This window comes from Antennarius striatus, chromosome 4 (genome assembly GCF_040054535.1).
Source record: "Antennarius striatus isolate MH-2024 chromosome 4, ASM4005453v1, whole genome shotgun sequence".
Lineage (NCBI taxonomy): Eukaryota > Metazoa > Chordata > Actinopteri > Lophiiformes > Antennariidae > Antennarius > Antennarius striatus.
This window is the reverse complement of record NC_090779.1, coordinates 3,549,569-3,565,687: the sequence shown is the minus strand read 5'-3', so window position 1 is coordinate 3,565,687 and position 16,119 is coordinate 3,549,569. Positions and strand designations below refer to the sequence as shown.

General features: G+C 42.0%; 1 protein-coding gene across 3 annotated transcripts in view; it reads right to left on the bottom strand.

Annotated features, from left to right (window-relative positions):
• Nucleotides 1-15,636, bottom strand: part of bcar1 (BCAR1 scaffold protein, Cas family member) — a 40,633-nt gene extending 24,997 nt beyond the window's left edge. Inside the window, exon 1 of one of the 3 annotated variants that reach the window (XM_068312133.1) lies at nt 15,101-15,636. In XM_068312133.1, the coding sequence (XP_068168234.1) occupies nt 15,101-15,112 (12 nt within the window). In that variant the 5' untranslated portion in view covers nt 15,113-15,636. Of the gene's footprint in view, nt 1-2,076; nt 2,230-4,313; nt 4,647-15,100 lie in introns of those variants that run through there. The other 2 variants (XM_068312134.1, XM_068312135.1) reach the window with 2 other exon arrangements.
• Between the last annotated feature and the right edge of the window lie 483 nt (nt 15,637-16,119).

Below are 16,119 nucleotides of genomic sequence, written 5' to 3'. Positions count from 1 at the left end.
TAGCAAAGACTTCATCTGCTAGCTGTGAACACACCACACTGAATCAGTGCACCTTTCCTTTCATTTTGACTGAAACTCTTCTATCACACATCACACCTGACACTTTTCTCCACTCGTTCCATCCTGCCCGTACATGCTTCTTTACCTCTTTTCCACACTTTACAAGTACTTAAAATCCTCCACCTTCTTGATCTCTCCTCCCTGTAACCTCACTCTTCCACTTGGGTCCCTCTCATTCACACACATGTACTCTGTCTTACCACGGCTAACCTTCATTCCTCTCCTTTCCAAGACAAACCTCCACCTCTCTAGCTTCTTCTCTACCTGTTCCCTGCTCTCACTACAGATCACAATGTAGATTTGATTTGCATGTTTGATTTGCCCTTCCTGACATAACCCTCTGGGCTTGGGACCGGCACAATAAGACACTGGCTTGTGCCCTCTTGCTTGCCTGAAATCAATCTTTGCAATTCAGTAGCTGAAAGCCGTGTCCTGAAAGGATTCACGCTAACTTGGAAAAACAGTAACAAGCAGCAGAAATGACTGTTAACATCTCACAATGTGGATTTGCATGGCAGCGTTTTGTGCAGCAGGCGGTCTGTCAGCAGTGTGGGAGTCTCTCCACTGGACACAGCCTGTCTGTCCCTGCAGGCCTCAATCTGATTGGATCTCACGGACACTGGGGCATCTATGTTCAAAGTCAACGTGGTCACATATCTGGCAGACTTCACAAAACCGCAACACATTGTCAGGTTCACTCAGGGCTGACGACACGAGAACACAATGAAGAACCTTTGGGACTGACTGATCGACTTATTCACAGGCTTATGACTTTTGGGGGGGAGGGGGTTGCACAGGGTGAGTGCGTTTGTCATACAGGAGACAGGGGGGATTTCCTGCTGTAAGCCAGGCCTCCATGACTCAGTCGGTGAGTCAGGACAACACATGGGCACAAGAATGTGCCATGAGACAATGAGGACCACAGAATACTACACCGACACGGTGTCCTTCAGAAACATCACATATTTCAATCGTAACTGACATCTACAGCTTCTCAGGTTTTCTACTATGAACCTCTTTTGGTCCAGCAGAACGATCTGATAGGGAACAAGATGATATAAGTGATGATGATAATTTTCATGTAAAAGACATAAAACAAAGTGATCATGAGGGGAAGGAAGGGGTATTCTGTATTGTGGTTTGGCTCTGGAATGTGGGAGAAATATCTAAATATTTTGTTGTCCTTCCTCTGCTTTTTGCCTCTCACGCTGAGCACGACCACATTGGGCAGGAGATCTGGAAAGAGATCCATACGGAAAAAGTTCTCATTTCATGCAAATGCATTTGTTGGTTTTTGAGCAAACCTCTTAACAATCAGAAAAAAACTTCCTCCTGCTGATCACATTAATGGTCCAAAAAATGTTCTGTCTAACAATAACCTATTAGAAATCAATGTTGCAATGAATGATCCATCCTGCTGATTCATTCTCTCTGTATTCACCTCCCATCCTTCATCCTCTCCTGTCCGTCCTGTCAAACCTCAAACAGTACAGAAGCATAAAGAATGTGGACTATAATAAATAGTAAGATAATAACGATAGACCTGGAGTGATGCTGTAGGTTTGTGTTGTTAGACTGAGCCAAAAGGTTCCATTGACATGACCACAGAAGGTCAATGTCATTAATGTGACCAGGACAGATCCAAACTGGATCCTGTCCTGGTCCCAGTGGGCTGAACCTACTCTTCCTCCTTCATCTTCTCTTTCTTTTGCTCTCCATCTCCTCATGTCTCTTCTTTTCCTAAACCTCTTCATTTCCTTCAGTCTATGTCTGTACAGAACATGATCACAGGCAGACCTGATATTTATATGTAAATGTTAGCGCCTACACTGAGCCACTCCTGCAATCCAAATAAAAAAATAAGGGTACCTCAGTTTATCATGCAAGTTAGCCCTTTACTTAGACTGATTAAAAAAAAAAAAGTATTTAAACTTTTTTATGTTCTCTAGTCTGTTACTGGATGGATAAATTAATGTTAGATTACAAGCTTGTTATCTTATAAGTCATGTGACCGACCTGGCATCATGATGAATGGTCACCGTTAAACCAACTGGTCACATGATGTCTGGAGATGATGTCCTCAAACAGCTGACCTCACTGGTGACTTGTGATAGGCTTCATGGATTCAGCTGCCTCTCCAGTTTGTACCCAGACACACAAGGACTGAGTCAGACAAGACCATCGACTTCACCCAAATCTTTTCATTGGAATAATTCCTCATTAAGTGAATATAGACCCAATATTGCAAACATTCATCCATCCATTTTCTGTACCCGCATTTGTCCACTGTCGTGGGTTGTTGGAGCCTATCCCAGCCAATTAGGTGTGTGAGGCAGGGAATACTCTGGGCGTGACGCCAATGCACCGCGGAGCCACATAGAGACACAAACTACCATGCACGCACACATTCACACCTACAGACAATTTGAAGACGGACAATTCACCTGAAGTGCATGTTTTTGGAGGTGGAAGGAGGACGGAGAAATCAGAGAGAACCCAGCCCTAAAACAAAACGGTTTTTGTTCTCTTTTACCCTAACACATCCAGCACGGCTCCGACAGTAATCAAATCGTATTCTTGAGCCTCATTTCTAATGTGAGTTGCCACTATTAGTGCACCCATAAAATGTTACGACGCTGAAATAGTTGCACCGGGAGGTATTTAATGGACATTTAATATTCATAGAATGTGATCATACTTCATTATAACAGCCAGAGGATTCATTCAGGACCATTTAGTGTGAGGCACTTCAGCGAAACCAGCAGGTTCATTTTGAAGATGTGAGAAAAGACACTTGAGAATAACTTTTAAGCATATATTAAAATAATTCCTCACTCTATGCCAGAAATAATAACTGACAAAAGAGCCTTTTATAACAGCATGGAAGGACTGATACTGGCACATCCTTTCTCCTAACACCAAACCTATTACCGCATTCACCCAGTCGACCTGCCTCTGCTCTCTCCAAATCAATACTGCAATCAATAGCTGAGCACATCGTCTTCCTCTCTCTTTCTCACTCATTTTACTGAGGCACTTTTCTTTTTCAGTGCATTGGTGGCTCCCTAGTTCTCTTGCAATATATCCCTCGTTTCTCTTCACTTTCCCCTGAGTCAGCAAAGAAGCAAACCTCTGCTCAACCCTTTTTTCCTTTGGTATGGATTTTGCGCAGCGCTGCATTTAAAGAACAAAGATGGAATGAAAAGTCACCATGTAAGTGTGGAATTCAGCAAGGAAAGCTCTCAAGTGAATATATTGACTATTGAGGATGAAGTGAATATAATTTCCTCTAGAAACTAAACTACAGCAACATTCCCTGTGTGCCCTCAAAATTTAAACTTTAAGACAGGTACCACGGTTTTATCAAGATCTATTCCAAAACTCGATGGTTCCACCTTTGGTATAAAGATGGCCAAAGGTAGCCAGTTTCACCCAAGCCTGATTGAAAAATAGGATCAAAGAAGAATTATCTTGCCATGTTAGAAAGTGTAAAAACATTTCTGAATGTTGTCCTTGATCAGTATGCTGTACGAAGTTTGGTTACATGCCTAACTCTTCAAACATACGTCATCCAAAGCTATCAGATACTTCATGCATGGTATACAGAAACAGAGAAAATAGAAAATTCATATCTCAAAAAGTTCAGAGGACAAAACATTCTGTATCAACCACTTCAAGTGGATTCAGTGTACAATTCACACGCTGAACCGAGGAGCCAAGTTTCCTGAAAATCTGTCGAGCCATTTGCTTACAGACAAACAACTATGTGGCAGAAAACGTATACAGGGATAAAACCAACAATTGTTACGTTGCCAGTACTATGCCAGTACTCTTCAGTCCAAAAACATGACAACAGAAAATCAGTGTTTAACTTCTGAGAACCACAAAGAACAAAAAAGTCCAGCAGCTTTGTCCTTGTGCATTCCTTTACAGGACAGTGACGTGTCCATGACTTATTCTGACTTTAAATGCTAACACGGGCATAAACACGCACGCCCTACTGAGAGCCAACAAAAGGAAGGACTCTTCAAAGAAATTGTAAACTCCTTCCCTCTCCTCTCCCCCCTTCACCTTTTCCTTTTCTTTGTACTAACCCCCTGCTCTCCCCCTTCTCAGTCTAAGTCCATGTACAGCTGGGGTTTGGTAGGGCCGAGTAAAACACTCCAACACACTCTGAGCCGTACACAAAAGGGCCAGACACAGACATGAAGCAGTGATTTTAATACACCCTTTGGTATCTCTTTCACACTCACCAGGTAGTTCATTTTGCCCCACTACAGTGATCCAGGGCAGGGCTGTAGCTCAGCCCCGGTGACAAACTTTGCCAAGTAGAATTTTTAGAAGGTAGGTCCCAAGAGATTTTGAAAGTATTCCAAAGCCACTCTCCCCTTTCCTCCTGTCCTCTGCACTTGCGTCCTCCCTGCTTTTCTTCCCGTGTCACTTCTTCCACCTTGTTGGGTCTTGTTTTCAGTGGTTGAGCAGATCCCTACACATTCTGCTGCTCCGTGATCTCACACAGTAAGAATGAGACCACTGCTTGACCCATTTACTTCTAACCCGCTCACCCCTCTTGATCTCTCTCTCTCTCTTTCTCTCTCTCACTGTTTGAGGAAAAGAGGGAGGAGCATGTAACATGACACGTCACTTCCTGCTGGATTCTGACATTCCCTTTATCCATTCTAGCCACTGGCCTGAGGAGCTTTTTTCATGCAAACAAGCTTTGCCCTCCCACTAACCCCCTCTTTCCCCCCCTCACCCTAGTTGTGAGAAACCTTCAATGCTGTTCAGGGATACGATGTGAACTTATCAACCTCATATGATTACCTATTGCTACCTTAAAGAAGTGCGACATTAATGTCCACATCATTGAGTCAAATATGTACAAACAAATTACATCAAAGATAAGTCCCTGTTCCTGTAACAAAAGAAATGTAAAAAGGAATTTTTACTACAAACAACTGTAATTCAAGAATATTTATTCAAACCTAAGTGTTTCTTTTTTTCCCCTAAAAACAGAAAAAAACCCAACATAAAAAATCCCAAAACAAATGACTGATTCAACCCTGATGACTTTATAACTTCAGCAGCAGGCAGTAGGTCACTCCAATAGGTCTTGGGTTGGCCAGTTCGAGACCACCCTCTGAGTGTGCACACATGTGTACATGTGAATAATAATGTAGTGTAGAAAAATAATATTCCCAACAGGGTGATTAATAAAAGATTATTATAATAATAACCTACAAGTTGGTTTACAACATATCTGTAAACTGATCTTTACAATGATATCCTTCAGCATCACTAACATACATACATGGTACATGGATAGTTTATATTAAACTATGCATGTACCAAAACCAACACAGTGCCCGCGGGCACCAGGTCATCCCCAAGGACCACTTAAAGCGCCAGCAGGCTGTTCTAAAAATAGAACTTCCATCACTACTCACTATGACTAATATTCAATTTTATTCTGTCGCAATTCTTTTTAAATCATATTTGAATTTATATAGATTTGAAAATGACAATATCTTAAAAATATGTTAATTGCACATGAACTTTAGACTGTAGTTCAAAGGTCAGTACTGTACACGTGACAAAACCAGTGCTAGTGAATAGTTAGCTAGCAGGCGGAGCGCAGATGGATGCTGAATGCAGTTTCTGAGCCCAAAACATAGCAGGAAAAAGAAATAAATCTTATCAATTTCAGAAGAAATGGGAGGAGTTCTTTTCTTTTTTACAACTGTGAAAGAAACCTCCGTATATCTAATTTGCAGGGCGAGTGTGGCGACGTCAAAGTGGCACAATGTGGAGAGACACTTCACTACGTGTCATAAAAGCTACATGCTAACCACCCACTGGGAAGCACACAGGCAGAAAAAGCCTGTGAGCTAACGGCAGCTTTGAGTAAGCAACAGTCTTTTTTCACGGAGCTGGTGAAAAAATCCCCGAACGCAACTGCAGATCCTTGTCTTTGTGTTTACTTGATGTTCTGTTGACACAACCGTTCATCTCGCAGGTAACCATGATATTTTTGCAGTTAATAGCGACATGGATTGCATTGTTTCTTATGGCTGCCAAGCTATGTTGGGTGCCAGTGACGTATGACGCCCACGTGACCACTGGATAGGGAAGCTGTTGCGGCGCAGATTTTAAGCTTTTCTGACCAAAGGGATGATACTACACATATAAAATTTGTTTTTTCTTCTATCTTTCATAATGATGAATAACATACATGTCACCTAAAATTAACTTTATTGTCCCTTTAAGAAGCTACTGGGTGAGTTGTTCACTGAATATGGTGGCTTGATATTACACCAGAAATAAGATCGCTCAGCAGAGGACAGATTTTGCAGCGTTTTATGTCACGTCTGAGTGAAATCAGAGTTCAGGCACTCCAAGGGGGAAACTGAACCATCTGAACTGTGAACTGCAAGGTAACGATAAAACTGTTGCTCACATGATCAGCGCAACAACAAAAAAAGAATGCCGAGATGACCATTTTTTCCGTGCAGGTGGAGAGGAAAAAAACGCTGCATTTTCCCATTCAGTTGTTAAATGACAATGTTTCTGCATCTGAAGTTTGGATGAAGCTGTAAAAAAGTACTCCTAAGTCATAAACAGAACAGGAATTTGAAGAAAGGTTTTTTGACTTGAGCTGTTTGATCCATGTGTGTCATTTATTACAAATCCTTTCATAAAAGTGCACTTGATATCCACTGCAGAGCAGCTCTGGGCTTTGTTCAATTTGAACACTGTTGAGGTAGAGATAGAAATCCTAACGCTACAAAATGACCTCCACCTCAAAGCTCATCAGTCTGCACTAAACTTCTGGTGCCTTGTGGACAAGGAGAAGTATAGTACTGTATGCACAGCAGCTATGAAAATTGCCTGCTTTTTTGGTTCAACTTATCTCTGTGAATCAGCCTTTTTCAACATGAACTTTATCAAGAACAAACATAGAACACGCATGACTGATGCACATTTACAGGATTCACTGAGAATTTCAGTATCATATAATTCAGCAGATTATAATGCACTGGTGAGCAGCACGCAGTGCCAGACCTCCCATCACAGGGACAATTTTTTTTCGTTGTTTAAACTGCAGCAATATTCATCAAAAATATTGCACAAAATTTTCTTAAAGAATTTATTCTTGTTCTGACAAAAAAAGTGTTGTTTTCTTGTCTTAAAAATTACAGAAAAGACCATTTTCATTAAAAATACAGCAAGAGTACCCCTGACTTTCAAATGTTTGACCAAATAAATATTTAAAGTGTTTCAGGTTAAACATGTTTTCCTTATTGTTATTGCTATGTAAAGTACTAAAAATTGTGGAAATTATCGATATGTGAACAATCACTTTACATAGTGTTAGAGCAACTACTGCCATTTTAATATCAGTATTATAATGTTAGTTATCCATGCAGTTTTGTTATTTAGGAGGTTTGTAGCAAACAGGTCCTGTGTAGCCCTTCATACTACTCGTGGCCATGAAGTAGCCCTCAGTCTCAAAAAGGTTGGTGACCCCTGGTTTATACAATGATTGACTAGCTCTGACTCAGGCCAGCCGAAACAATGGTGTGTCGGTTTCTTTGGTGTTAATGGAGACCACACGCAGCAACAGTACCAGCAAGGAAGAAGAACCAGTTGACCTCTGATCCCGACTCTCTCCTGATATCTTACATTACATTGCATTTGTTACTGCAGATTGTGGTAGATGCTTACCAGCACAACATTCACCTCCATGACACTCGACAACATCACACTCCATAACATTACACTTACTTGGGAAGGTGTGTCACACAGTTGCACTCACAAATCAGCAGAAAACACAACTGAAATAAAAACTCTTTCAAAGTAGTGTTGAGACAACGAATCGCAGCCTGTGTGTGTGTGTGTGTGTGTGTGTGTGTGTGTGTGTGTGTGTGTGTGTGTGTGTGTGTGTGTGTGTGTGTGTGAGACTCCCCTCAGGTGTGAATCTGAGTGTGAACAGTTTGTCTTTCCATCTGATGTATGGGTGTGTCCTGCCTCCCCCCCAGATGTGAGGGACTGGCTCCAGCCCCTTTTAACCCCGTACAGGACAAGCACTCACAGGTGAGTAGTTAACAAGTTCCCTAACTAAACTCAGTAGCTCACTCTATTACTGTAAGAAGCTAGTAACAGAAAGTAACCCTTTATTCAAGAACTATTAACGTACTGTGTTTCTTTTGTGTCACTGACTACTACAGTGATACCATGACAAATGTGTAAGTAAATAAAAATGAGCTTTTCAATTCGCCAAACATACAAATAATCCCCACCAGCTACATGAAATAATACCAAAATTACAGAACAGCGAACAATTATTTTGTTTGCTAAATATCACATATCCTTGTTAGAATGACAGAAATGCATATCCTTTAAACGGCACGTTAACTCACCCTGGTCTCAATGACAGCTTCTGTCAGTAATCTGGATCCATCAACCCACCACTGTGTTTTTGCCAGTTCAGACTACTGTTTACAAAACTTGATGGAATATAAGACAAATCAGTAAATTACCCCTGGAACAGCTACAACTTTCAAATCCCTTTTGCATTCAACTGAAATAGCATCTTATATCATCCTGTGAAAACCTACTGCACCACTTCAACCAGAAAACGAAAACAGTTTGTGAAATGTGTTGCTCCATTTCAAATTAGAAAAATACCTTTCATGCAAACAAGCTTTGCCCTCTCACTATAAAAAAATGTTACTACAGGCAAGAAGCAAATGTTTTTGCTGTAGCTTTGCTGAGAGAAGATGGACCTGCACCAACACCAACATTCACAGTGTAACCCTAGCAATTCTCCGGTCAATCTCACAAGCAAATTCATGAATGTGATGACTTTGCTCATTTTATAAAAGTCTGTGGTATACTACAGACAACATTTCAATTGTTCAGATGTCAAAACGTAAAAGTTTTGTCTTTGAAAATTAAATCTTTTAAATTTGATGCCAAAGAATTTTCACCATTTGAAATGTTGTCTTTGTGCCATTTTCAATGAAATGCAAGATATCAATATTTTGTATATTAGAAGAAGAAAAATGCACTTCATTGATCTCATAGGAAATTATTTTTATCGCAATTATCGCATTGTTTTAATTTATATTTGATAGAACCAACTACATAACTTGTTCCTACTCCTTCCAGTAATTACTACTTATTCTAGAGCGAGGGGTACAGCAGGCTGTCCAATGATCTCAGATCGCGCTCCTGCCCCAAAAATCACCCGGAGGTGAGCTGACAGAGGGAGGTGTCAGCTCACCTCCGGAGCATTGCCGTGGCGCCCTTGAACAAGGTGCCATTACCTTACAAGTTGCTCATTTGGGGCGCACCAAGCAGGAGCCGCCCGCCACCTCCCTCTGCATGCGTACAGGCCCCCCTGTGTGTGTTTGTTGTTCAGGGCCTGTACACACTAACATATTCATGTGACTTGATTTGAATTGACTAACTAGAGTGTGCCACTAATTTCCCATCAGCGATTAATCGAGTGTATAAATCAAAAAAAATAAATAATCTATTTTTCTATTTTTCTGATTACATTTCTTTTTCTACATTTTGTGTAACAAAATAACTCCAGTATTTTCCGCAAAATAAGGTGCAGCTAAAAGCCTTTAATTGCACCTGGTAATCCAGTGAGTCTTAGATATGAATAAGGTTTAAAAATAGGCCATTCATTGAAGATGAATTCTCAGCTCTCAACTTTAGGCTCCACCCCCACGCTGTTGCCTATCTATTCATCAGCCCAGACGAATACACAAGTCTAAGTTGCTCTTTTCCCCTCAGTTACCTGCTGTTTCAGGTGTCAATGACATTTGCAAATCAATTGTAGCATGCCAGGCACCTTACGCTAGCAGTGACTGCAATCCTTTTAGCGAAGCTCAATAGTGAAGCTTAATATAGTGAATAACGCAACCACAGCCATTACAATAGTTTCTATTCTATGCTCTTTATAATGTGGTGTGCCCTATTCTAGTAAAAACAGTTTTAAAACAGGCGATCCATTGAAAGTGCGCCTTATAATCCAGTGCGCCTTACAGTGCGGAAAAATACCCATCCATTTTTCTATAGAATTTTTTGTCAGCTGCCTATTTGCCTTGCAAGCCACTGGTCTGAGACAGGCTCTCTATCTCTGCTGGCTACAGGCAGAAAGGCAGGGGACATTCCAGGTGAGATGCCAGCTCACAGTAGAGTCACATACAAAAATAAACAACCACACACACACATACACACAATTTGGCGTGATCAATTAACCAAAGACGCATGGTTTTGGAGGTGGGAGGAAGCCGAAGAGAACCCAAGGAGACACGGTGTGAAATAAACAATATATGAGAATTATTTTAAAAAACTGCAGTGCATAATTATTTTATTGATTGACCTATCGATGGATTTCTGTTTATACAGTATATTTCAGTAGGTTCAGGAGCCATGGGACTGTAGCAAGCACATAGTTCTTAAATGCTTCCCTGTTGGAGCTTCATGGTAGTTTGTACAATCAGCAGTGAGAGTTCAATGGTTTCCGAGTGTGACTTCATGGAGGACTGGAAGGAGGTAGACTTCTTTTATTTTTTTCTTGGATACTTTCAAATTTTAGTTTTCTCTTTCTACATTCGGAATGAAAAAAAAAAAGAGAATATGGTTTGTACAAAGGCTTCACAGTAATGCCTCTCATGTGTCCATCCAAGAGGTCGACAATCTTTTCTATCAGTTGTAACCTCTGTCAGTGGGACTTCACCATGAATGTGTCCTATTCACTGCTCAGTAACAGCCATTCATAGTGGTCCGGGCCATTATCATACAACTCTGGCAAAAATGCTACTCTGTCAATGTAGCATGACAAAACATACTGGACGCCCATTGTAGAGTCACACCAAATCCACACAGTACAGAGCTAAATGTCACCCTTGTATTCCCCAATGGCGTCCGCTACCAGAACCCTGGGAGTGCGAGTGTTCTCTGCAGCATCTCAGTTGTTCCAAGGACTACATTGTTCTGGAAGGAGCTTCAGATGTTGCACCCTAACCCTACCCTCTATATAAAGTGAACCATCCATAGCGCAGATTTTCCACTACACTACCCCAGCCTGGCCTGGTTAAAGCCTAACAAGAGATGTTGGCCCAGCTTGGATCACTCTCCCTGCTCTGTGCTCGCCTGTCTCAGGAGACTCTCGGCACTTTTAGATCCTGCCTCTATAGATCTGATGCTTACGGCCAATTCTGCTGCCATCATCAGAGCCTCTGTGCTAACCTTGTGCACAGCCTGTTTCAGCCATTGGTGCAATTTCTTGATGTCTAAAGTTTCCTCATTTCATTTATGGAAAAAGCAATTAATAAAATTGTAACAATAATAATAATAATAATAATAATAATAATAATAAGTAAGTACAGAGCCATATCAAGGTATTTTCTCAGACTGTTAGCATACCATCATGTTGTTGCAACCCTACCAAAACAAAAGCCTCGACTCCTGAAACATGCGAGAAGCTTCCATTTCAGATACTGTAGACACATACTTCTTTGATCTCCATTAACTCCATAAATTCCGTGTTACACAGTACAAGGTGTGTAACTTCTTTAGGTAGGCAAGGTTAAAGAATCCTGTAGAGACCCTAAAAACAAGTTAGCAGACTTGAATCCTGAAAAAGAAGCCCAGTAAAGTGACAGAGTTTAGAGCTACCCAGTAGGTAGCTGCTAAAATGTTTTCCTCATTCATTTATTTATTCACTTACTCATTAATTTAGTCCTCATTTCATTTACTCTTATTACTCCTATTTCTCTTTAACTTTACCATCATTGTCTCAAAATTAGTCTGCGATTGCATTTTTTTCTTTGTTTTCCATCTTTTCAAATGTTACTTCTAACATGTGTCAATACAGAATAATTACACAAACGTGTTTCGAAAGGAGTCGTACTGAATGACTGGCATCCCAGACCACACACCTGACAAACTAGTTTAGCTAATGTCACATTAAATCCCAGCCTTATCTGAATAGTTAATCATTTCTTCATACTTTAGAAAGCCAAGTTGATCAGGTCTCCTCACAGACAAACGCGGAGGAGATAGTAGTGCTGCAACAGCACATAACGAAACTGCTGAACTAAGTTTTTATTCAAATCACAGTGCTTCTTTGCTTTGGGGGGGCAGTAGCTTAGTCCGCTAAGTCTTGGACTGAGGACCGGAGGGTCGCTAATTCAAGGCTGTGTGGACAAAACATTTGGAGTGTGAGCTGGCAGTGGGAGGTGTCAGGTTTGTTAAAATGCCCCCCCCCAAAAAAGAGTCTTCAGGCTACCTTACCTGAAGATCTGTACTTCCTCAAAATCATATGGAGAATCACCAGAGCAAGTCCAAGTTAAACATTTGTAAATCTTTCAATCATTTGTGAGCCAATGCAGCATGAATTGGGAAACCATTTATCATGCAGAGTTTGATATAGTTCCATCTGGTGTGAAATCTACCCTGGATTTCACACCAGATGGTGTGGTATGATAAATTATCATATCATAATTTAAGTTCTAATCTTGGCTGCATGAAAATAATCCCCAATATTAGGTAATGCCATTCGTCCTTTTTCCTTTGGGACTGATGCGCGTTTGAATTTAACCTATACTTTCTTCCTCTGTAAAATAAATTGAGTACCGCATTATTTTTTTCCAACTGTTAGCTGCTCTGAGGGAATTTTTCCCAGAAGTACTTGGAATACACCAACTTACTTTGGAATCACATTCATCCTTATGGTTTCAATTCAATGACTGAGACCAAGGGAAGAGATGGAATTCCACATGTAGTGTATGTCATCCTTACTTTTTGTAGAGGCATGGTGTAACTTACTAATATCTGAGCACTGGTCCTTGTTAAGATGAAAATGTTCACAGCTGAAGGTTAAAGCTCAGATTTTTTTGGATGCTTAAGTTCTATTGTATATAGTTTCAAGAACCGAGCTACTGGGTAAATTAAGTTGTTCACTTAACTAAATTAAAATATCATCACCAAACAATGTCAGTTTGTGGTCGACTCCCTTTACGGATCGTTTTTTTACGCCTTCAATATGCCTTTTTTTTGCCAGATGCTCTACATGAAGTGCAGCAACAGTGAAACTGGACGACTTTATCTTGAGAACCACGAAAAGCGGGGTACACTCCAGACGTATAGCCAGCACATGGTGGGGCCACACAGAAGACACTCATGCACATACACACTTACGGGCAATTTGGAAGATAAATTTACCTAATTGCATGTTTTTCGACGAGGAAGGAAGCCGGAGAACCCAGAGATAACCCACACTGATCCAGGGAGAACATAAAAACTCCACAGAGAAAGGAATCGAACCCAGAACCTTCTTGCTGTGAGGCTACCCACTGAGCCACCATGCTGCTCTAATCATTCTCTGATGGGTAGAAATCTCTCCAGATGTCTAATTACTCCATTAGAGCTGTGCAAAGATGCATGCCTATTGGACTAAACAGACGGATTAAAACAGCAATGTACCAGAATAAAATAACTGAAATTGATTTGTGACATGCAATGTATGAATTGTTTGACAATGTGCTGTAATGAGAGAGATGTTGATGATTTAGGGGACGGGAACCTTACAAGCCAATGGCTTCTAGCCGTCAACCCTTTTTTTTCTTTTCGGATGTTCTTGCTGATGTCTCAACACTGATGAAAGTGAAGTCTGTTGTACTAAAATGTCTGGAAAGAAAGAAAAAAAAACTAAATAAATAAACTCCCTCTGAAATGACGTGGTGGTTGCGTCTTTTGATGAATATCACTTTGGACTGAGTCGGACGTTCCAGGCCCTTCACATTTAATTCCCATGGGTCCTCTCTTCAATTGACGTGTGAAATGATCTCCATGTACTTTTCCTTGTAACCAAACTATCTACGAAGTGATGTCAGGCCATACTCTCTTCTTTCCACCTCACAGGAGTCAGCATTCCTGGTCTCTTTCACGACTAGCTTTTGGGGGTACATGGGGTTAGTTCAAAGGTCTGGCATACGAGTGCTCTCAGCAGCCTTGTGTTCTTGTGATGTCATAAAAATGTGGCTTATGGCGTTGAAAGAGCCAGTTGTTCAACTAGGATCCTTACAAAATGCCTACCCCTACAGTAGGGCATGCATGTGTGCCATGGTTTAATACCAAAGTTTCCCTAAGGGTGAAAAACAGCTTTACTCTTATTTTATCAATAATATTTTCTTGAATATTTTCAATGACAAATAAGATGAGGTAGAAGAACAGAAAGACTTCTCATCAGCTGCATGGACACAACAGCAACATCTTCATTGTCCAGTTTTGAGCCAAGAATCAAAGCAAGAGAAATTGTGTGTGTGTGTGTGTGTGTGTGTGTGTGTGTGTGTGTGTGTGTGTGTGTGTGTGTGTGTGTGTGTGTGTGTGTGTGTGTGTGTGTGTGTGTGTGTCGCTGCCTGAACACACACCTCACCCTCGAGCTGCAGGAAGCTTCAGTCGAGCTGATCTTTTGGAATGTGATGAAGAACAACACAACAAGTTCCATCAGGATCGACATTCACACATCTGAGACAGAGAACAGCATGCAGTCCTTCAGCTGGATGTGTGTTCAGGCCTCTGTGTGTGTGTGTGTGTGTGTGCGCGCGCGTGTGTGTGTATGTGTGCGTGCGTGTGCGTGAGCCAACAGGCACCGCGACACGATGAGCACAGCCTACAGGATAAGGCACTAATGGATAAGGCACTGGCCTCCTAAGCCAAAGTTGTGGGTTCGAGTCCCAGCTGTTGTGATTTCTCAAAAGAAATCGTGAATTTCCCAGTTTGGGATCAATAAAGTAGATCTATCCATCTCCTCCTCCTGCCACACAGGAGCGGACCGGACTGGCGCCTAGCTCTCGGACAGACAGGCGGGTCTGTGGCGTGTTTGTGACTGAATGCGTGTCTGGTGCGTCCACGGCTGGACGCGAGTCAGACCAGCCCACCGTGAGGGAGGAAGCCTCGCTAACAGTTGCTATGGAGCGGCCAGGTCGTCCGCGTCGCCACTGTCGGACATACTTACAGGGACAGACATCTTGCTGGTGGTCTCCTCTCGTCGGCTGGCTTTTAAACACGGGTCCGGTCTTGTTCCAAACGGCACCGTTCCTTTCCTCGACAGCCACCCCCAGGCCTCAGTCCTCCGTCGTCCGTTCCATGATGAGGTGTGCGGGGAAGGCTAACATCCAGGAGGGCAGCGGCCGGTCGGGCTGTCGCTGACTGGTGTCTGTGGGCGTGAAAGCTAACGCGGGGCTGCGGGCAGCGGCGGTGCGGTTCTCAGGGTCCGGTGGACCTGCCTCCTGTCCGGCTTCCGTTCCCCTTCACGGTCGGATTTCAACAACAGCCACGAATAGCCGCAGAGGATATTTCACCGTGAGATGACGGGCCTCTACCGACACCCAGCACAGCACAGGACCGCCTCTAACACCGCCCGCCGCCTGCTGCCCCGCACGCAGACGAACGCATCCAGCCTTAAAGCAACAGCGTCGCATGCCGAGCAGCCAGTGACCGTCCACAGCGCGCTACCCACGGGCGGGGGGAACACGCCTCGAAAAGCGTTTTACACCAAAAATCATGTCTAAAAAAATAGCTAATAAAAAAATTGGAATCAGAGCAAATTAATTTAGATTCCAACTGCAAGATATTTTCTGTATTCATTTTAACATGTGAACATCATTCATTCATCGTCAACCACTTCTTCCGCTGTGGCGGGTCTTAGGGAGCTCGAGTCTATCCCAGGTGACTGACGGCGTGAGGCGGGGGAAACTCCGGGCGCGACGCCAGTGTACCGCGGATGTTATCATTCATTATAAAACACACACATTGTTTATTTCTCTGATCTTTACAGATGAAGCCCAATAATTCTCAAAATACAAGATTATATATGAGGAAATTCACACTCGTGGGAAGCAGTATTTTGACAAATGTCTATTTCCCTAACAGCTTTTTGACTTTTAGTCTTTTATTATGTTAAATTTAAAATACTCGTTTTGCTAGCATTTGATCGTCTCATACAATGAGCTGTAGTCACAGCTGTCACATGGA